This window comes from Physeter macrocephalus, chromosome 5, assembly GCF_002837175.3.
Source record: "Physeter macrocephalus isolate SW-GA chromosome 5, ASM283717v5, whole genome shotgun sequence".
Lineage (NCBI taxonomy): Eukaryota > Metazoa > Chordata > Mammalia > Artiodactyla > Physeteridae > Physeter > Physeter macrocephalus.
In genome coordinates, this window is record NC_041218.1 from 81722220 (window position 1) to 81746455 (window position 24236).

The 24236-nt window shown below is 36.0% G+C and overlaps 1 protein-coding gene across 1 annotated transcript in view; it reads left to right on the plus strand.

Annotated features, from left to right (window-relative positions):
- The window catches only part of SEMA3A (semaphorin 3A), a 548785-nt gene that overhangs the window by 362001 nt on the left and 162548 nt on the right, over positions 1–24236 (plus strand). The window contains exon 6 of the mRNA XM_024129840.3: positions 12612–12731. Within this exon, the coding sequence (XP_023985608.1) occupies positions 12612–12731 (120 nt within the window). The remainder of the gene's footprint in view (positions 1–12611; positions 12732–24236) is intronic.

Here is a 24236-nt window from a genome sequence, read left to right on the forward strand (position 1 = left end):
TTGTCCCAGAGGTCTCTGAGACTGTCCTCAGTTCTTTTCATTCTTTTTTCTTTATTCTGCTCTGCAGTAGTTATTTCCACTATTTTATCTTCCAGGTCACTTATCCTTTCTTCTGCCTCAGTTATTCTGCTATTGATCCCATCTAGAGTATTTTTAATTTCATTTATTGTGTTGTTCATCGTTTCTTGCTTCCTCTTTAGTTCTTCTAAGTCCTTATTAAATGTTTCTTGCATTTTGTCTATATTTCCAAGATTTTGGATCATCTTTACTATCATTATTCTGAATTCTTTTTCAGGTAGACTGCCTATTTCCTCTTCATTTGTTAGGTCTGGTGGGTTTTTACCTTGCTCCTTCATGTGCTGTGTGTTTTTCTGTCTTCTCATTTTGCTTATCTTACTGTGTTTAAGGTCTCCTTTTTGCAGGCTGCAGGTTCGTAGTTCCCGTTGTTTTTGGTGTCTGTCCCCAGTGGCTAAGGGTTCTGTAGATTGAGTAGTTTTCCTGGTTGAGGGGACTAGTGCCTGTGTTCTGGTGGATGAGGCTGGATCTTGTCTTTCTGGTGGGCAGGTCCACGTCTGGTGGTGTGTTTTGAGGTGTCTGTAGCCTTATTCTGATTTTAGGCAGCCTCTCTGCTAATGGATGGGCCTGTGGTCCTGTCTTGCTAGTTGTTGGGCATAGGGTGTCCAGCACTGTAGCTTGCTGGTCGTTGAGTGAAGCTGGGTCTTGGTGTTGAGATGGAGATCTCTGGGAGATTTTTGCCGATTGATATTACGTGGAGCTGGGAGGTCTCTTGTGGACCAGTGTCCTGAAGTTGGTTCTCCCACCTCAGAGACACAGTCCTGACACCTGGTGGAGCAGCAAGAGCCTTTAATCCGCACGGCTCAGAGTAAAAGGGAGAAAAAATAGAAAGGAAAGAAAGGAAGGAAGGAAGGGAGAATGGAAGAAGAATCAAAGGAAGAACCAAAGGAAGAACGAAAGGAAGAAAGAAAGAAAGAAGATAAAATAAAGTAGGAGAAAATAAATCTATTAAAATAAAAAATAATTATTAAGAAGAAAAATTAAAACAACAACCAAAAAAAAAACGGTTCGGTCAGAACCCTAGGACAAATGGTGAAAGCAAAGCTATACAGACAAAATCTCACACAGAAGCACACACATACACACTCACAAAAAGAGAAAAAGCGGAAAAAATTATTATATCTTGGTCCTGAAGTCCACCTCCTCAACTTGGGATGATTCGCTGTCTACTCAGGTATTCCACAGATGCAGGGCACTTCAAGTTGATTGTGGAGCTTTAATCCGCTGCTTCTGAGGCTGCTGAGAGAGACGTCCCCCTCTCCTCTTTGTTCGCACAGCTCCTGGGGTTCAGCTTCGGACTTGGCGCCGCCTCTGCGCGTAGGTCACCCGAGGGCGTCTGCTCTTCGCTCAGACAGGACGGGGTTAAAGGAGCAGCTGATTCGGGGGCTCTGGCTCAGGCCTGGGGGAGGGAGGGGTACAGATGCAGGGCGAGCCTGCAGCGGCGGAGGCCGGCGTGACGCTGCACCAGCCTGAGGCACGCCGTGCGTTCTCCCGGGGAAGTTGTCCCTGGATCCCGGGACCCTGGCAGTGGTGGGCTGCACAGGCTTCCGGGAGGGGAGGTGTGGAGAGTGACCTGTGCTTGCACACAGGCTTCTTGGTGGCGGCAGCAGCAGCCTTAGCGTCTCTTTGCGTCTCTGGTGTCTGCGCTGATAGCCGGGGTTCACGCCTGTCTCTGGAGCTCCTTTAAGTGGCGCGCTTAAGCCCCTCTCCTCTCGCACCAGGAAACAAAGAGGCAAGAAAAATTCTCTTGCTTCTTCGGCAGCTCCAGACCTTCTCCTGGACTCCCTCCTGGCTAGCCGTGGCGCACTAGCCCTTTCAGGCTGTGTTCACGCAGCCAACCCCAGTCCTCTCCCTGGGATTCTACCGAAGCCCGAGCCTCAGCTCCCAGCCCCCGCCCTTCCCGGCCGGTGAGCAGACAAGCCTCTAGGGCTGGTGAGTGCTGGTCGGCACCGCTCCTCTGTGCGGGAGTCTCTCCGCTTTGCCCTCTGCACCCCTGTTCCTGCGCTCTCCTCCGCGGCTCTGAAGCTTCCCCCCTCCTCCACCCGCAGTCTCTGCCCGCGAAGGGGCTTCCTAGTGTGTGGAAACCTTTCCTCCACAGCTCCCTCCCAGTGGTGCAGGTCCTGCCCCTATTCTTTTGTCTCTGTTTATTCTTTTTTCTGTTGCCCTACCCAGGTACGTGGGGAGTTTCTTGCCTTTTGGTAGGTCTGAGGTCTTCTGCCAGCGTTCAGTGGGTGTTCTATAGGAGCAGTTCCACGTGTAGATGTATTTCTGATGTATCTGTGGGGAGGAAGGTGATCTCCGCGTCTTACTCTTCTGCCATCTTCCCAGTCTCCTAGAATTAGTACTTTTACCAAAAATTTCTTAAATAACCAGTTAAAAAGAAAGATTTTGTTTTTTTAAATTTTCATTCAGCACCATATTTGTGAAGTGATACATGGATAGTTTGAAGGAAATTCTGCACTGTATCTTGAGTAAATAATAGTCAGCTGTGACTGATGGACAATAATTCCTTTCAAAGACCTCTTGTGATGCTCAAAACCACATGAATGAGGCCTTGAGTGGTTTTTGCAGCCATCAGGACTTCAAGATAGAATTGTAACCAAAATAGGAACTGACCTGAACATTTATAGAAAAGTAAACTAACAACCTTCTTGAGTGCTCTCCGTGGTTTCTGGAACCCAAGTTTACCCTTTTCCTACTGGTTTTAGTGTTTTCTCTAAATGTCCTCTGGAAGTAAATCTCCTTTAAACAAACCATCCTGGAGGAAGTGCTGTCTTCTTGGTATTAGATTCAGATGCAAGAATACAATAGGAAAAACAGGACAAAGACACTGGTTATTTTTATGTATCTTGAGAGTAGGTCATTTTTAAGTCCGGTTAAGATGGTCAGCATGGTATAGCCACCCGACAAGTCAGGATATGCCACTTAATTGAACCTATATAGTTCCCTTGTCACTAAGTGTAGCATTATACAGAAAGTATTCCCCATTCTCCCAGGCAGCTGGGAAGATACAAACCATCATTTCTCACAGATCAATTATGCATCATACATATATATTAAATCAGCTCCTGGGATTTGAGCAACTAGTCCACAATAAAAGGACTTTGTGGTAAGAGGGAATCTACAGCCTAAGACATGTATAGTCTGTCTCTTTCTTCATATATACATAGATGGAGAGAAAAAGAGAGAGAGAATACAAACGTGCCTTAGGCTGCTGATAATGGCATTTCTGACAATAAGATTAATCTAAACTTATTTTTTTCCAGAAGTGAATATGCAGGATATATATACTACCATTGCCTTCTTTTCTTGGTGTTGTAAGTTCTAAACATTTACATTGTTATGATATTTTTATATTAGAGGAGTGAAATGCTCATGAACTTTTCCATTGTTTTCACTTGAGAGTTGTAATTTAAAAAAAAATTACATGATATATATTATTGTACAGATACCCTCAATAAGGACATAAATGTAATCCAGATATCTCTATTCTGACTGCTATTAGCTGCATTTACTTTTATTTTTGATATTTTTCTGGTGCTTAAAATCCACTTTGTATTCACAATAACATGTCTATTGAGAGATTAACTTCCTTGACCCTGTTTTGCAAATGAAAACTGAATACATGCTAAGCTGGTAAAAGAATCTGTTTCGAATCAATAGCTCTCTGAATCTTCTTTGTTTATCCTACTAAACCATCTCTCTTTGTACTAAGTTTCAGTAAAACCAAATGGCAACCGTATGACTATTAGAAATATTTTGAACATTGTTGGAAATCAAAATTTCAACCATCTGAGATGAACAAAAAAATCCAGATTCTCATAAAATTGGGCTTGTAGGATACATTTCAAAGTGCAATATCATGCACCTGAATTTTGGGACATTTTTGCAGTTCTTGATTCGTTTTTATATTTTTGTCCTTAGTTATTCATTTTTAACATATGATATATTATTACATGTCTGTCAGTCTGTCAAATTTATCATGACTCAAATTGCAGGACCGTAACAACGCTAATTTTTGCCAAGTGAATGCAACTGAGAATTTGAAGCTACACATTCGTCTGAAGTTGCAGTACAGTCTAAAATGCATGTTAGTCCTTGAATTTCATTTACTTTTTCAAAGGTCAAAGTTGACATCAACTTAATTTTTAAAATTTTATTTTAGGGACTTCAAGGCATGTTTAAACTCTAAATGGATAATTAGAATTACCTTCTGATTCTATAAAAATCATAAGGTTTCATTAAATCTCAAAACCCTGATGTTTAATTGTTAGGAGAAAATTTTTCATGGATCTCTCACACTTCTGCACATCTGATGAACAGAGGCACTCTTAAGCAAAAGGCTACTTTTCAAATAACCTTGAGAAGTAGAGACAGTGTCTCCCTCAGAGCAAAGGGCAGTTATGCTCACCTGCAAGTACAATGAACATAACATCTTCCTCAAAATGTAATGGCCAGGATGCTTATGCCTAGTATAAAATGTTCAGGTTCCCTCAACCCAGAGTTCCTCTGCTGTAATGTACCTTACTGCATGTGCAGGTGTCACTTGGCTCTCTTCTCACTGCCCAGTGGGAATTGGAGCTTGGGTAACTGGCATGAGAAATGCTGATACTTTGACTACTGATATTTCTGTAAATAATAAAGTCATTTATCTCTGATTCAGGAGCTGTATATCTTCTGCCAGCATCTGCAAAACTCTGTCAGGGTAGCTGGTTATCTTACAAGTAGAGCAGAATCATGGACCCTTTACTGTTCCTGATAATATTGATTATAAGTTTTTGTGGGCACCCTAGATGACTTCACAAATGAAAGACTATTCATTTTTAAGTATGATTCCATGATGAAATTTGATGATACTTTAGTTATATAGACAACTGATTCCTGGTGAGAGCAAGTGAAAGACTTCTTATTAAATGTCACAGAAATGAGCATTCAAATTTTCATGTGCATTCATGTGTGTATGTTTATTTCTGCTTGGAGGTAAATAACAGGCAAACTGATAACAGTTTAAATTCAGTATTCAAAGAATACTAGTAATAATGGTAGCTAACATCTATTGAAGCTTACTGTGTATACTAGGTATTATTCTAAATCATTTTTTAACTCATTTATGTAACTCCTTTTTGGTTATAAGATACACATTTCCTTTCAAAGGATGTAGTTCCAGCTTACCTAAGTGACACACCACAATTCTGCCACAGCTATTGAGAAACAATTGCTATATTTGCTGTTTGACTGTGACAATGATTCATACCATCTACCACTTTGATGAAAAGAGTGGTTATAAGTTTATGATTTATAGTCCTTACTGTTGGAGGGCTGGAATTTTATGAAAATTCTAATGAACAAAATATAACTCGCCTTTGTAAGAGGAATGAGCACAGATTAATATTCAAAACCAATTTTATTAAATCCACCTCTCATTACCACCGATTATGGGCTTAACCTCTTTTAACTGTACTTAAGAAGAAATGAACAATTCATAATAGACTTCTTGCCCAAGTCATGGCACAGTGTGTGGAATGGTGTGAGAGTTAAGCGGACGTGAAAATATTCTAACCAATAAATGGATGATTGATTATTTAAAGAATAAGATGTTACTCTTCCGTTAATAAGTGCTAGGCATCATACTATGTACTTTACACAGATATGTCATTAATACCAATTTTAGTTGAAGAAACTGAGGCTCAGAAGTCCTAAATAACTTTCTTGTAGTCACATAGCAAATGGAAAATGATGCTTTAATAATGCTAACCCATGTCTGACTGACTTTTAAGCATCAGATTAGTATAGGTAACTACCTTCATGGTATTTCTATTTTATCATTTTGATTTTATTACTTTTATTCTATGTTTTTCTTAAATTCTTCAAGAATACCTTTTCAAATGTAAATACATACCTAAGAATAAGTAACATTTTCATTAACTATTAATAAATCTAAACAAATTTTTAAATTCTAAAGTTTAAACTTTTAACTGTATTCAGAAATTATTTCTAAAATTAATATATGTGTATACATAATATATATACATATAAATGTGTGTATAATCCACATATATTATAAATATGGAGTATATGTCTAAATGGATTATTATAAATGGTTAAAGAGCCTCCATTTATTAGAATATATGTTTAGAGAACGTTTTATATTATTAATTAATTATATAATAGCATTTAGTACTTTGGACATTAAGGATTTCAACCAGAATTTTTTTACTTTTGATATTAGACAAGGCAGAGGGTAGAAAAGAGGTGTATATGAATTTTTAAAAAAGCATTCCTCTAAAATCTGGATTTCATTTTTTTTCTCCTTCCTTAAAGCTACATCTCATATGTGATGAAAGATGCAATTCATCTCCCTTATTTGAGTATTAAATTCATTCATGATAAATGCATATATGTTAGAATTAATATGCCAGCTAATTCTGTCCACAATAAATCTCTTTAGATTGTAAATCTACCTACTTGGTGTAAACCATTGACTTAGTTGCTTTAAGGCATGAGCGCTAAGTATTCAACAACCTTGCATAGTATTGGAAACCACAGAATGTCATTACTGAAATCAGGGTAAGGTTTTTGACTACTTAATAGTTCTGGTTTGTCAGGAAAAAATATTCAGGTTGGTTTCGCATAGTATTTTACAATTGTTTGCATTCATTTGAATATGAGATGAAGAAAGGTTATGCTAAGTACGTATTGTATGGACCACCCACAATCAAATAACTCCAGTGAGTGGTACAAATGTAATAATTAATTAGATCGATAGCACAATGTAAAATAAAATATAAGCCAAAAGTATACATTATCAGCTTCTCTGGTCCATATGACATTTCAACATGAAATTGCTCAAAGCTCCTTTAAATAGTAGAAGAGAATCACATTGGCTAACTTTCGCTAATACCATGGTCTGTAGTGCTTAGGCATATAATTTTGACCAAGTTTGAAGGTTTCACGTAATTTGAAAGAAAAATGTTTATAGAATCTTAATCAGTATTTCTAGAACTTCAAAACAGATAGTCAATCCAGAGGTGAAAAACCAGTCAAATGGGATGCTTAATTGAAATGAGCATTTAAGTAAAATGTTTTGGTATCCTTGGGCAGGAGTCTTCATTTAGTCTATCACATCATTGAAACCAAGTTAAAATTTCTTTTCTAATTGTCATGGATTTGAAGATGATATAGTTCAATTAATATGAATAGACTCGGATACTTAAATAACTAGCCATGAAGTAATGCCATCTTAGTTGTCCTAGTTGAATCAGTATGTTTAAAAAAATTCTCTGAAATCAAAACGAAACATTGAAATGGAAAGGTCCATTGGTTTGATTATATCATCATTCTTCTTAAAAAGGAAGGGGAAAATGTCTCCCCAAATGAACACAACAGGCTACTTACTATTTAATCAGGTGGATATTAAAAAGTTCCAAGTCACAAATTCAACATTAGATGGCTAAGACTATAAATAGGACACAGTTAAGTCTTAGTTCTATTAGACATGCCTCTTTGAAGAAGAGATTTCTAACATCCTTTAGTGAATGCTGAGGTATTAGGAAGGCATGATTACGGATGATCTGATCACAGCTGTAATAGCACAGTGTTAAAAGAAAAAAAGACAAAACATTATTGCTAGGTAAGCATGGAACAGCTTAAATACAGAGAGGGATGAAGTGATTGATGGGAACAATCTCACGGATTACTGCTTTGGCACGAAGATTCTCATATTCAGCCAATTTGCCAAATAAATTGACCAGAGAAAAAGAAAGTCAACAGATTAACTTCAGGAATTAAGCTTATTAATGGATTTTCATGCAGAAATGTATCCACCCACCATGATAGGAAACGGCTTCCTTTGCTTTCCCAGCTGCTACATTATACATTAAAATATTTCACCATAAATTGCTGATGGGATAGGGACTTTTTTCCTTTTTAAATGAATGTTCACTGACCTGAGGCAATGTTGTACTATATCCATTAATGTTGAGCTGATTTATATTTGAACTAGAACAAGTTGTTTGACTTAATCATGAACTGAATGTATTTAAATATAGACTGTTCATCTTCACAGCCTTCTCTCCTCTTTTCTCTTCTTTTATTTAGAGTAAAATTTTACTGCTCCATCCATAATTTAAGAACATGCAGGGAGGTAATTGGAATTGGAGGTAAATTACATTCTTTTATAGAAAGTGTAATTATCGGAGGTTAGTTAAAAACACCTCTATTCTGTTTTAATTTTCATGCATGGAGCAGTTGTTTTGACAGATGGATGGACTTTATTTTTGTAACTGTCCGGGAAAAGTCTTTGTAACACAGTCTAATCAATGCTACATATTTGTAATGTTTGTTTTTGAATCACTGTGCATTTGGCTTCTGTATTTTTTTCTGGGGGTAGACATTTTCTTTCTAAGTTATTTTTCCAGGCTCATATCTCTGTGCGTAATTCCTCTCTACATTTGACCTGAAGGAACTAGAAACTCTTAAAAAATCAGTGTAAATGGTTTGTCGCTAAGGTTGATGAATCATTGCTCCTCAGGTGTGGCCTTGGGTTTGCTGGTTTATAACTGCCTTTACTTTTACTACTAGGCTAAGTTAACAATTTATAATGCTGTTGTTCTGGAGTACATTTCAGTAAAATAAGAGGTCAGTATGGTTGCCTGACTCTCGGGAAGCCAACTCGTGGCTAAACTTGTCTGTGTGTATCAACTTAAATTCCAAAAAGGATCCAGGTTTGAAAAATGAATTCATTTTGAACTGATTACATTCTCTTTATTACGTTGTAAATCCACCAGTGCTGAGCAAAGCAGTGCAGTAGTTGAATGCCAAAAAGTACATTACATTCTGAGTTTTAAGAATCGTCATGGTTCAAGAAAAGGTCAGAAACACTCTTCTTCTGTCTCCCTAGAGCAGAAATGTGTGAAGTGTGTTTCCTTTTTCTGCCATGCTTCCTTTTTTTTTTTAGAGGAATGTCCAGGCTGCTTCCAAATAAAATGAATATCCCATTTTGGAACACTCAAAAACCTTGGCAGCAACAAGCTGGAGAATGAAGGCAAATGAATGACAGGGATTGATACTCTTTTATGTAGGTTTTCTACTTAAAGAACAGTCGTTACTCACAATGTCTCTTTCAAGTTTTGGGTTCTTCTCTGTGCAGTTCTTTTAATTCACTGTTTCTTCCTAAGTTGTTATTGATGAGTTTCCTTGCAGTTATTTTAAACCAATTTTGAAAGTATTTCATTCAATTTTTTTGTTTCAGTTCAAGTGTCTTAACATACTCTCTAAACCCCAGAAATTTCTCTCCATTCTATTTGCATCAACCTTCACTTCAGAATAATGTTGAGCTAGCCCCCAGGCAAGGAGACAGTACAACCCGCTGCCACCTGGGAAAGTTCACTGGGAAAATCATTCCAGGCCTCAGGCCAGTAGGCTGGGTCTAGCTGCTTTGTAGGACAGATAGAAGCCTTATCAACATTCTCAGTAGAACCCTTTGCCAGGTTTCACAACTATAGTCCTGTGATTTTTTCCAGCAGCTCTGTAGAGGAATAGTTGTCATATTAGAGTGGTGCTTCTTTGACAGTTAATAGAGAACAAAATAAAATTAGGATATTCAGTGTGGCTCAATTCCCTAGTTCTCAAGAATCCTGAGAATTTTTCAGTCAATAATTATTGCTAATCAGTTACCCAATCTATGAGATAAGAACCCACAGATTCTATAATCTTAGAATTCATAACAGTTGCAGAAGTGACATAGCCTTCATTTGTATGCACAAGTATCTATGCTCATGAAATATTTCCTTCCTTTTTTTTTCCTTTATTGCAGAGAACTATGGTCCATTCTCAGATTTCTAGGATGCCCTTAGGTGTTAGTAATGAGATTAGAGAAATTGGGTTTGTATTTTAAATTGCCTGCATATCTTTATAGGTATGACTGTGGGCAAACTAAAACCTTGTTCTTTTCTAAAATGAACAATACATCCATCTGGGTGTGCCACTACTCTTTATTAGAATATTCATTTGCTTACCAATATGTGTGTACACATCCAGTTTCTTAATTTCAACATATGGTTCTGGAACTGGTTGCTTATAATCTTGAATGCTATAATATTGAGTCCACAGTCATGGATAGCTGTCTTTATGTAAAAGCAGAGTATGTGACCACCTACATGTTTCAAAGAAAGAGGTGCCTTAAAACATTTTCCTGAAAATGACTTATTTCCAAAGGACTGCATTTTCTTAAGAGTACCAGGTAAGTCCTTTGGGTAAGACTCATGAATGTCTTATTTGTAAATGAGTTTATCAGATGTTTCCCTGTCCACAGCCTCTTTCCTCTGCCCAAGAATCCATGCCCTATCCTCTTGGGGAAGGAGGAGAAACTGCTACAGAATGGGGAGTTTGTGACTAAAGGTCTTGGAAGTTAGGTTATATCTGAGCTTATCTAAGGTTATGTCTAAGATGTACCGTGTTCAAAGTGGTACATGGATAAGATGCATGTACTCTTTAAGCTAGGAAATTTTTCTTCATAGAAACTTGCAAAATCAGTTGATTCAGTGCTTAATTTTCTATGTTATAATGCCTTGCCAGACAAAAGAAGGATTCAGGATCTAAGTAGCAAAACAGTGGGAGAAATTAGATGTGTATTTAATTACTCCCCTAAACTACTCATCATATGATAAGAAAGCATGAGGAGTCATAACTGGCAAGTTTCATATTTTTCCTTAAAAAGATCTAATTCACCTTTGGGATGATATGTTTATAGGTCATCCTCAGATGTCATCCTAGAAAAATCAGTGATGATGGAAAGCAAGTATTTGAATTTAACAATTATTGTTCTCAGATTTGGTCTGCTCTTTATTTTATGGAGGCAATAAAGTTAATACCAAAATCATCAGCTACAATCACATAATACAAGTGTCATGTGGAAATGTACTTAAATAATTGTAGCACCTCAGTTATAAGCACTAACGGACTACATAAGTCTAAATGTATTCTGAGCTTTCACTTGAAGAGTCACATGTTGTAGAGAGTGACTTTGGAAGTGTTACACACTTAGAGGTGCAAGGACAAACCCAATCCACTATTATGTTTGCCAGCATTACTTGCACTGTAGTCTGCTTTTGATCTTTATCTGCATTTTTAGTTACATATTTGGCTCTTATTTATAAATGTTTAATAGGCAAAAACACAAAACTATGTATAAGAAAGTCTGTGATCAATAACAATAATTTTCAATGTAATTATTATTTACCATATGAATACTCAATTGGATATTAAAAAATGGGTATTGTATATTCCATGACAAACTCTTATTTTCTACTTATATGTATTTAATTTTTAAGATTTTCTGTATGGTTAACAGACCATAACATTTTATTTGAAAATATTTTGATAGTTTGAATTTCTCTTTTCATTGTTTCATTTTTACAGTATTGATATGGACTCATCTATTTAAAAATAGTTGGCAAAAATTATGTCTTTTCTGCTCTGGATTTCTTTGGCAATAAAATTATCTAGTTTATATTTTGACTGTCTGATTTTTTCCCCTAAATCTTTCCTTAACAGGAACAAAAGGCTAAGATTCCTATTTGTTTGTAGAAATACATTTTCTTTCACAGGATCTACAGATATAATAGAGTATATAGAAAAAATATAAAGAGCTCTGTCCATTTATCTCTTAGGTGACATTTTATTTGGGTAATAAAATGGCAGGAATGTCTAAACTTCTGTAAATAATAATAAGATATGACTATAATTCCCTCTTATAAGTAGCTGTTTTTTACCTGGGGGATCCATGACTCATTGGTCAGGGGATCCACGTATGGGTTTAGGATGTACGTGAACTGCATGAAAATATTTATTAATTATAACCACTCTAATAAAGACCCTTCAGCCTATAGACATTCCAGACTCTAACACCTTCTCTATCTCATCTTATACCCAAATTGTCTTTGGGGGTTAAACGACTTTTTCAAGAGAAGGTGGTTTTGTCTTCTTAGGGTCTATAAAGCTCACTAGTAAGCAGCACTACTGAAGTTCAAAGTCAGTCACCCATCATTATGAGTTACTAATGATGTTTCAAATTCATATTTAATAGAAGGTTGTATTACCTTTTATTTTTGATTTACTTTTCCAAAATTAAACTCAGAGCTGACTTTTGAAATTTTCTCCATTGTTATGATTTAAATAATTCATTAATTAACCATATAATTTGCCGTTTCCCTCATTTCTAGAAAAGTCACATATGATAATTGGTTATCTATAACTTTATTCCACTTTTGTATAAATAAATTATAGTTATAATAAAAACATTAAAGAGAATATTATATTTTGGCCCCCCCAAAATAAGAACTTCTATATTTCATGTAATAATGCAAGCAAACACCTTCTGTATTTCGTGTAACAATGTGAGCAAACAATAGAATAATAAGCCCTAAAAATGATGTGAAAGGACACAAAAGAAATCTGTTCAAACATGCCTAGCACCCTAGAGGATACTTCAGCCATGCTGACCACTAGAACTCACTGGATTTCCTTTTGTTTTACAGAAAGAATGTGCTAATTTCATCAAGGTGCTTAAGGCTTATAATCAGACTCACTTATACGCCTGTGGAACGGGGGCTTTTCATCCAGTTTGCACCTACGTTGAAATTGGACATCATCCTGAGGTAAAGCTGGCTTTTAAAAAACCGTGTTTGTCCATGACCCCTTCCTATTCAAATGCTTCATTACTAATTTCTTCAGTTCATTTAGCTTCTGGTTGCTATTCATTGGGACCTACTTCGAATTCAGATGCTGTTATTAATTTTAATCTGTGAATGCAAAAAGAATGAGACCATCACTCAACAATAACTGTGGAACAGGAGGAAGGAAGGAAGAAAGCATTTGCTTTCGCTCTGGATTACAGAGTCCAATCCATTTTGCATGTGCAGCAGATGTCAGCAGGCTGAATGTGTACCGTTTTCTCCTTCATTTGTATATTGCCAGCTTTCCCCTCCATTTCCATCCTTAGCCAGAAATGTCTGCCACTGCAGTTGTTTTCTTCTGCCCGAGGATTAAGAAAGGATGCCATACATGTGCACAATGATCTGATCTCATGTTTGACCTAAATTACTCACATTTATGTTCTTGCTTAGCTAGGCTTTGCTTTTATATTTGGGGCTATTATTTTGTCAGTATAAAAAAGGAAAAAAATGTTTATTTGTCTATTACTCCTACAAGATGTTTTAGTGAGGAAATTAAAGTTAGGTAAATTTAAGTACAACTTGCAATTAGGGATGTATTTAAAGGAAAAGTTACTAGTAGGAAAGCAGTTCCATGAATTGGATTTATCAATAGCCTTAAATTATAAGCCCTTTTATAATTTTTGGCACAAAATCCTAAGAAGAACAAAAGTGTTCATGTGGTGAGAAAATCATTTGTGACAGAATTGTCTTTCAAACTGGAATTCAGAAATACTCAACAGATATAGAATTTGTTTCCAGAATATTTCTGGAATCCTAAAGATAAAATATAATTTACATGTTAGCCACTTCTTTATAACTTAAACTCTAGAGCCTTTCTCTATATTTTCATAAGGGGTACAAAAGTGTTACAAATATGTTCTTTCAACCCAAAGACTTAGAAATCAAAACAGTTTGTGTTGTGCCTTCTTTGTATAAGAAGACACCTTCGAGGCTATGTGGTTTCTAGACTGAACACAATTATTATGACTTTCCTGATGATCCTGGGAAGATAAAAACCCTTTACCAAGGTCTCACCGGCGTAGACATTTGCCCTCATCAGCCTCTTCTCCCACTGCGTCCTTCTTCCTTCCTTTACAAGTATGCATACTGTTCTTGCTGACATACCCGAGTTTTACGTAAAAATTAACTTTAAGGAAGGGCAGTTCCACTTAAATTACTTGTTTCATATTGATGAAATTAGGAATAATTTCCTGCACACGGTCCTGGAGACTTTGCATACTTAACTTTTCAGTAATTTCTGGATAAATCTCTCCCTCTTTGTTTCCTTCTCAGCTATTTCCTATAGTCAGGCACCCTAAAATTGTGTCTCACTTCTCTGTTTACTGGAGACAGCTCTGGAGAACTTTCCCCATGTCGTATTGTACTTTTTACATCTGCCAGGCATCATGCTGTATAAGACAGTGGGTCCGGACAGCTGAGCTCCAAGCACAGGTTGGTGGAAAAGACATGGGCTTTAGGGACAGATCTGGCTTCTCGTCATGTTCGACAACTTACTAGCTGTGGAGCACTGGAAAAATTACTTAACCTCTCTGAGACTATGTCTCATAATATGTAAAAACAAAACAAACCTCTGTGATTCTCAGTGTCCATGTGTTTTAAATGAGAAATTTACTTATTACCTCCAACTGCCTTCCAACCCTCCCAGCGGGGTGTGACCCACTGACATTTTTTTGCTGTAGAAACTCAGGGAGTTCTAATCCCATCATTGTTAAAGGCGTGTCACCTGGTCTCACACTGCAGGGCTTTGGTCCAACCTCAATTCAGTACGCTATGCTTGATAAGGAGCAAGCTACTAACTTTCTTTGTGTCTTTGTTTCTACTCTAGAAAGTGGTAATGAGAATGGTCTCTACCTCATACAGTTGTTTTAAGAGTTTAACGTTGTCTAATAGGTAGTAGATACTGAAAAAAAAATGTGGATTATCATTTTTAAAATCGAAATGTGTATCTCGGGCTGAAAGCGGTTTCAGGTTTTATGGTGATAATTATCACCTTGCTGTTAAATGTACCTCATTCATCAGAGGTTGTATGTTACTGCACTGGGCTCTCATTGTTGCCACGTCATTCTGTACTTAGCTTAATTTCCTCCGTTTTTAAATTTGAAGCTTAGATGATCTTGGTGGCCATTTAAATTAAAATATCATATATTGTTCCTGTATTTTTACCATTTTCCCCAAAATGTAGGGTTTTTTTTTTTTTTTCTTTTTGAAGTTGCTCTTTAGCAAAGTTCCTTCCTTCTCATCTCATCAACTACTTTATTGCTGCTTTATGGGTGGGTGGGGGGATGCAGAGGTACAGCTTCTGGAGGCAGGCCATTTACCTAGGAAAATGGAGGAGGCCATTTCCTCCACTGAAATAACTATATAAAGCTTCCCATCCAATCTCCTTAAGGTGGGATATTGACATACAAGTATTTTCCTAAAATCCTAAAACTCAGAACCTTTGAGAGAAGTCCTCCTTCAGAAGCTCAGTGATCTTGATTTTCATGGCAACTATACATGGGGAGATACTGTTCCAGACTGTTTAGGGGGTCAGAGGGAAAATGATTATGCAATTACCTGGGGGAATTTGGAGCAGTCTAGACAGTCAATCTAGGAAATTCTGGAAAAGATATTATCACGATGGCTTGTCTAGACAACATAAAATTTAATTTTCAATGCTTAAGCTGCCTTAAGAGAGAATCTGCTTTAAATTGATCTATATTGGTACTAAAAATACTACACTCGGATTTAAACAGTTATGCTGTTTTTGAAGTTGAGAAAAAAGAGACAATATGTGCTTCATGCCGTTAGGAAAATAATGCTGGTAATGGAAAGATTGGAAGAATAAGAAATAAAATAACAATCAGGACTGAGGCCAGGATTGTTGGATAAGAGTTCATAAAGTTTCATGAAGTTTGAATTTAGTAACTTTTATTTACAAGGATGGATTTTCAGAGAGAACCAAGACAAATCTTTCTCCTATATTCTGGTTGAAAAGTAACATGTATACTTTGCTGTTCCTGCCCCATTCTACATAAAATAATGAAATAGTTTACTTTTTAAACTTCTGTCCAGCCTTTACACATTACAAATAATTTTATCATACAAAAAAAGACATTTTGCTTTTTGCTTTTATCATGACTTCATGGACATTTTAACATCCAGTTTTTTCTTTGCAATGCTGTTCCTTTAAAATAACTCTTTATCTTACATTGAGTCCCCAAGATTGTTGAAATCCATTGTTAGAAATTATGGACTTACCATTCCAGATGGCTGGATGCCACAGAAGTAAAGACATCACTTTTGAAACAAAGTAAGGCTCCCTTCATCTTTTAATAGCTTCAGATCTTATACGAGGAAATTAGCAATTCCTTTTAAATAATGATGAACAGTTTGCAAAAAAAAACAACCTTGTTTAGTCTTCTAATTATGAAAATAGACCCAGTTTTGCTCTTCTAGAATTTTAATAGCAATATTTAAACTCCTGAATACTGTATTCCAAAACTACTCTTGCTGTATAGTGAATGCCATATGACCACACACAGTATGTCATTTATTGCTGTATTAAGCAGATTTTGTGTTTGTGTTTCCTGTAGTACAATTGGGAATTGGTAGACCTATTAATTAACTCCAGTTCTGTAAGATGTGTCAGTCAGTTCTTGGTTATCCTCCAGTAGTACTTGACATTGCAGATAACTGCCAGTGAGGTCACATGCTCCATATGCACGTGTGTGTTTAATATTAAAATGCATGCAGAGTTCACGGAAGGAATGATTCAGAGCTAGAGTACAGATGAGTTTTGTGTTTAAGCTTTCAGCATCCATGCCATTCAAATGAAAAGTGTAAGTCATCCTTACGAGACAGAATATTCCCAAAAGGCTTATAGTATATGGTATTTCCCTTTCAAATTTACATCTGTTAATAAAAAAACAAGTATGAATTTAGGAGGAGTATAGCTTTTCAAAGAAGTGTCTGGTTGTTTTCTCAAATTCTAAACGGGCCTCCTCCTTGTACTGGGAAGGAAATCTAAAGAAAGATGGACCCAGATGAGAGCTGGAAAATATTAACTCTATAAATACTCTCATAATGTCATGATCTCAATTTATGATAGAACCAAAGGGACATTAAGAAATGCAGTGAAGCTTAATGGCTATCTCTAAGGTCATTTCTACAATGACAACTAATATATCAAGATGTAAAATAAAATGTTTTGTCTGGTTCTTCTCTTCCACCAAGAATAAGAGTTTGCTTTTATGTAAAACTTTGAATCACATGCTCTTAGTAACAGTCTCCAGGGCCAAATACTACTTAAGTGGTAGCTAGTGCTCTGTCGACTAATTTATACATCTAAACTAACTTTTTCTAATTGAGTTATCTCTCTCAGTGTATTATGTAATTGAGTCCAATAGAGTACAAGTTTATTTCTAAGAGGAAATGCTAAAGCTAAGAAATTTAGATATCTTGGTAAAGCAATGAGGCATTGTTTTGGGGTTGGTTACCTCATTCCATCTTTCTTAGATCATGTCTTGGAGTCTGACTTTTCCCACTTATGTTAGTAGGTTAGGTCGGAAAAGTCAGGATTCCTTGGTGATTTCTTTTTGGCTTCATCATTTCCACCAGAGGCAGCGTGTCCCTCATTTGCACTCTCAACCTGAGCCAAGCGTGGTTAGAGGAAGATCATTATGGTTTCTAGGTTTTTCTTCGCTAATCTTTCAATACTTGAATCATGTTGGAAGGTGGACCATACACGTTACCATGCTGAATAAACAATACCACTGTTTATACTGCAGATGAAATTTTAAAATGCTTTGCTGTTTGTATTTGAGAAAAAGAATCACAGTTCATAAATTCTGTGACCTTAACATCTCACCAATGTATTTCTTGTGAGCTATTCACATTCTAAACTCTAGATATTATCAGTGAGGCTGTTTCTCAAAATCAACAGAACTAGTGGCCAAGTGAGGTAGTAGGGGGACCTAAGTTATGATTAGAAGCAAGTTTAGGAGAAAAAAAAAAAATCACAAATGGTGAAAGAGAGAGAGAGAACCAAAAATCCAAACCAGCATCTCCTATACCCTATTTAAAATATTTCAAATCACCATTTTATATTTTGACTGGTTTGCTCTAAATATAGGGTATGAAAACACCATTGTTATGAGATTAATACACTTTTACCCTCTACACTTATTTGGCTCAATTGTAAAATGTTTTCTTTTTTCCCCCCTCATAGTATTTCATCACTTTTTATTCCTAAGAACAATGACAGAAAAAAATAGAAATGTTAGCATTCAGTTCTTAACTTGCAGGGTATTTAGTTTCATGTTTTGTCAGATCTGTTTCACCTAGTGCCAGAAAAAGAATTTGAACAAAATTAAACAGTTTTCTTACGGCCATATTGGTGCAGTGATGTCATTATCAATTACTTATTAAAAGACTGTATTATCCGTAGTACTCAATTTCTGAGTGACATCTTCATTCACAATCAATACAGACATAAGGACTAAACCATAAACAGCACATTAACCAATATATATTTTTCTTCATAACTATTAGTAGCTGGTTTGGATCAAAGACTTTATATTTACTGGAGCTAATCTGTCACTGGAGGTGTGTACTCCAACTTAAATCTTTCTTACTGTGGCCTTTTTGATTGATTGCTTTGCACTCATTCCCTATATAATCTATTTTAAAAGGAAGTTTCTGTTTATGAAAGCTCTAATTTGTTTGTTATCAGTATTATATTTTTCAAAAAACACAAAGAGTAGTGCTAAATCCCATTGCCTGTTCACCTGTTTGGGCTGTTTTCATCTTCTCTTTTGTTCTTCCTCTTCATGACCCTTTCTTTGCCCTTGAACTCTAGTTCTGTTTTTCTTCCTTTAGCTCTTTGTCTTCTTGCCTAAATTACTTCATTTGGAACCAAAGTTTAAGGTAGTGGAAATACAGCTTGGATATATAGGTGAGAAGGAAGGCATTAGTTTAATATATTTGAAACTTGGGGAAAATACCAAAATAAATTTAGACTGAATTTCCACAAATCAGAATATGTTTACCTCCTCTTGGAGTGTGTTTCAAATAGGCCTCAGCAAGCTATCTTGTAGATTTGTTTTAAATCATGATTGTTCACTTTCATGATAACCTGAGGAAATGATACAAGTCCATTCTAAATTATTTGGATAACTACCTCATAATCATGTAAAATCTTAAGATTTTAGTGCTCTTGTTTGCTTAAGGCTTATAAGCATGTGAGTGCCAAGGATATACCTTTAATTTTCTTGGGCTAATAAGAAGGAAACAAAGGTTGAGTTGATATGCAAATACTGTCTTCCTGCCAAGTAAAGGCCAAAATGAGGTCAGGGTGGGCTGTGTGAAGGAAGATCTTGCTGTGGTTCAAAAAGAGAAAAGTAAATTACCCCAGAGCACAAAGGAAGGTAGAACTGCTAGCTTCAAAGACTAGCTTCTGGTCACTAGAACCATGTTCATATTGTAAGAAGGTATTTACTTTTCAAGATACACAAAGATATTATTGTCCCATTGCTTTGCTTTTGCTAATTTCAATTGTATTTGCTTTCTAGTTTTGTTGGTACTTAATTTTAACCAGGAATAACCTATATTTAGATTTATAATTTTATAAATTTAGTTACTATTAGAAAATATGCTATGTAAGGTAACTGGTGGCACACTAAGAAGATACCTTGTGGTAGCTTTTAAGCAGATAGTGTCACCTGTTTTTTACATCTGAGGACACTCCCCTTGCTCTAGTGTAATGGCCTCTGGTCTAGGTTCCTCATGGCTCTCAGCTGCTCCAGGCTTACCACATGTAGTCAATTTGGACGTGATGGGAGCTGGGGAAATAGAGCAAAGGCTGGTGCTGTGAATCAGCCTGAGGTGATGAGCATAGCACTGAGGTGAAAAGGAAAGACATAATGAGAAAACCAGAAGTTCTGGAAGAAAGGTTTTATTTATTAAATAGATTTGGAGGAATACTAGGAGATAATGGAGGCTAAACATTTATATCTAGGGCTCTTCAGCTTTGTAGCTACAATTCTGTTCCACTGCTACAATCGATGCCCAAGTGATCTTGGAAGCAATATGTATTCAGAAGCAATTTATATTCAATAGAGATAAAATTGACTTTAATAAAAATATAAGAAACATTTTTCCTAAGCAAGGTTCTAACAATAATGGTGAGGAACATAAACACAAATGTCTGCCCTCAAAGATTTAACGTATACATAATTATTTAACTTCAACATGATGAAACATCAGTAATAATAACAACTATACTCCAAACAGTATTTACTAAGCAATAATTATGCTCTGTACTGGCTGCTTTGAATGTATTACCTTACTCAGTGTTCACAAAATCTGATGAGGTAGGCACTCTTCACATCCTCACTGTACTGATGAAAAATTAAGGTTTTCATAGGTATTTTATAATGGGCCTGAGGCAGTCATGCTATTGATTGGTTTATGTCTGAGTGGAGAACCTGCTTCTTTAAAAGGAAGTACCAGCCTGTTACAGAGCGAGAGAAGGGTTAAAATCACTAATTCTGATTTAAGGTATTAAGTCAGAGATTTTCTCATGTATTTATTTTATATTCCAGAAATACTTAATGTGTGCCTAGTTTGAACAAGGTGATGACTGTAAATAAGGGAACACTGGATGAAGTGAAGAAAGGCCAGCACATTTAAGCTGAGTTTTGAAAAAAGGGTGAAGTATTGATGGATGTGGAGGATCCGTTAGTAAGCCTAGAAGGATAGAATAGAAAAACAGAGACATTAAAGTCCAATGGGGAAATGGCAAATACCCCAGTGTGCATCTAATACACTGATTTTCAAAAATGAGGCTGCAAAATTAGGATCAAGTTGAGTTTAGGGAAGCTAGCCAAGAGCTATACAAGATTTTAGGAAGAAACTACTAGTATTGCTATGATTGGTTCTGAAACATGTTTTTGGTGTAAATGCGTGTGTGGAGAGGAGAATAGACATATAGGTACATCCATTTTGAGACTATGGCAAAAGTTGAGTAGTGTCACATGATGAGAACCTGGACTGATAGTGAGGGAAAGATACTGAGTACTGTTTAAAGTTCTCATAACAAACAATAAGAAAATAACATCTAAATTTCATAAACCACTAGATGACGTACACTGACATGATGATCCTCTTTAAACTCCCCAATGAAAAGATGCTTTCCCAATTGTCTGGGGACAATTAGATAAACATGTTGTGTAGCATACTGTGGCTTATGCACACTCAATTTTCACCCCCAAGTCTACAAATAAGCTGAATTTATACCGTGCATAAAACATTAAGCTACCATATGCAAAGTTATGCGAATTTCTCACCCACAGTGTATCACAAAAACATGGTTTCTCCACACTTGTAAATTCAGAGAATGCTATTTTGTGTAATGCATATGTGAAAGCAATTCAAACACACTTTGTTTAAAAAATAAAAATAAGAAAACACAAATAACTAAACAAAAAGAAACAAAATATAATATATCGTACTTAGAAATAGTAATTTTTAACTGAAAAAAAATCCATGCTTTAATTTCATTACTATGTTATAGCTTTTACTGATTTTGTGAAATTTTTATGCAGATGATGTATCCAATTTATCCCTTGTTATTCTGCCCAATTTCCATACTGCTGTAACTACTCTCCATGATTTTTTCATTAATTTTATTACTATTCATGACTCATCGTTGACATATTTGATGGTTTTATGACTATTATAGCATTTTGTATTTATAACCCTGTGATGAAGGTGTTATCTCCATTTTTCATTTTAGGGAACTATGTCTCGGAGAGAGTCAACAATCTACCTATCATCACACAACTAGTAAATTTGTTGTCATAACCATCAATAACGTACGACCTTCCTAGTGACATCAATATTAGTCTCATATTGTACCAATATTGTAGCATCCTCATTGGTAGGATGCTGTCCCATGTGCGTTTTTCTGTTAGTTTTTTTTTGTTATGGTAAGAATACTTAACACAAGATCTGCTCTCCTAACAACTTTTTAAGTGCACAATTCTGTACTGTTAACTACAGGCACAGTGTTGTGCAGCTGATCACTAGAACTTACTCATCTTGTGTAACTGAAACTTTATACCCATTGAGCAGCAACTCCCCATTTTCCCTGCCTCCAGCTCCTGACAACCACCATTCTGTTCTCTGATTCTGTGAGTTTGACTGTTTTAGATTCCTCACATATCTGGAATCATGTAACATTTGCCCTTCTGTGCCTGGCTTATTTTACCTAGCATAATATCCTTCAGGTTCATTGCAACAATATTCACAATAGCTAAGATAGGGAAACAGCCTAAATGTCCATCAGCAGATGAATGGGTAAAGAAAATGTGGTGTCAGATGCAATGAAATATGATTAGGCCTTAAAAAAGAAGGAAATCCTGCCATATTCAGTAACATGCACTATGTGTTCATTAATACTCAGGTGTAAACACTCTCAAAATAGTGAATTTCAAGTAAAATGAATTACAACTTGCATTAGTAGGAACCTACTTAAAAGAAGCATTAAGTTCTTGGTGCTGAAAATGTGACAGTGACTGTCAACTTGGTAAAATGGCAGTGGCAAATTCATGGCATCCTTTAAAAGGATATGATAATAATATAATCTGGAAGTCATGTTTCAATAAAAGAAGTGCTTGCATACCCATGAAACAGTTACTTTCTACTAATTCCCTCTCTGTGTAAGAAAGGTGTTGAGCAAAAATAAACAAAACCTGCCTACTGGTACTTCCACTTAGACACACAGGAGCGTTCAAATATGTTTTACAATCAAAGAGAGTTGTAATTCTTTATTTATTTATTTATTTTAATTATTTTTTTTTTGGCTGTGTTGGGTCTTCGCTGATTTGCGTGGGCTTTCTCTAGTTGCGGTGAGCAGGGGCTACTCTTCATTACGGTGCACGGGCTTCTCGTTGTAGTGGCTTCTCTTGTTGCGGAGCATGGGCTCTAGGCGCGTGGGCTTCAGTAGTTGTGGCACGTGAGCTCAGTAGTTGTGGCTCGCGAGCTCTGGAGCACAGGCTCGGTAGTTGTGGCGTGTGGGCTTAGTTGCTTTGCAGCGTGTGGAATCTTCCCGGACCAGGGCTTGAACCCATGCCCCCTGCATTGGCTGGCGGATTCTTAAGCATTGTGCCACCAGGGAAGCCCAAGAGTTGTGATTCTTTTTTATGCAAAAGGGATAACCAGAATCTGTAGCATTAATATATAGAAATATATTTGAAACAGATTTCTTAAAATATTTTAAACATTAATGTTTCCCAATTCTCATTCAAAGTAAGTTTAGCAATGAAACATGCCCTTTTACTATTTCTCAATATTTTGATCATGTAATAAATATTTCAAGAACACAGAAGAATCTGGATATTACTATACATAGAATTTTAGATTATCTAATAAACAGAAAATACTTAATTTTACATGGCACACAAATTATCAAATAACAGAAAATTGGTATAGTCTTTATTTCATTTTCCTTAATGTAAATGGGCCTTATCAAACTATCTCTGCCTGTGAAGATATTGAAATATTAACGTATTTTTTTAAAAAGCTACATTTTTACTCAAAATTAATTTAGTACTTATGAGTCTTTAGAGTTTCCAGCTAGAATAAATGTATTTGGATAAATATATATTTATGTGAAAGGACATCTTTTAATCATTGCCTCAAAAATTGAATTACATAGGCTTTCAACTTTCACTTAACACAATTATTTCTATCTTTGCCTATTTTACTCAGATACTTTAGTAATTTCAATCCATTCCCTTAGGAATGATAGAAAATTTGATGTTAGTACCTGAGTACAGTTTTGAGATTTGTATGTTTACATGCAGGAAATATATTGTTTCAAATTGTCAGAAATCAAACCACATAGAATGACTACTTTCCATTTTTATTTTATTTTATTTTTCCAGTCTGCCGTTTTAATTAGATTGTGCATCTCCAGCCACTGAAAGCAATCTCAGGAATTGCTGAGTGGTTAAAAAGGGAGTCAAATGGGATCTAAAATCAATTCACAGGTCTGTCACTGATTCATTGTGTGACTTTTGCTGCCACTGAAATGACATTAAACTGGTCTCCTCAACATTTTTATACCTCAGGATTTCTCTTGTGATAAATAAATACCTATCTAATATGCATTATGGATATATACTTTAAAAAGTAGGTTGATGTCATGAAGAACTACAAGACTAGCTTCTGTTTTAACAAGTTACCTCACTTGAGATTACCACAAAGCTTTATACAGAGGCTCAAAGTCTGGATCTTTCTAGTGTTGCACATGGGGTTTTGTATACATGCCAGGGTTCAAGCTCCTTTTAAGTGCTTTTATCCTGGCAAACTTTTCTTCTTTTGATTTATATTTTGTTGGCATTTAATAGCTGTCGTACCACATATTTAAATTAACCTGGAAAG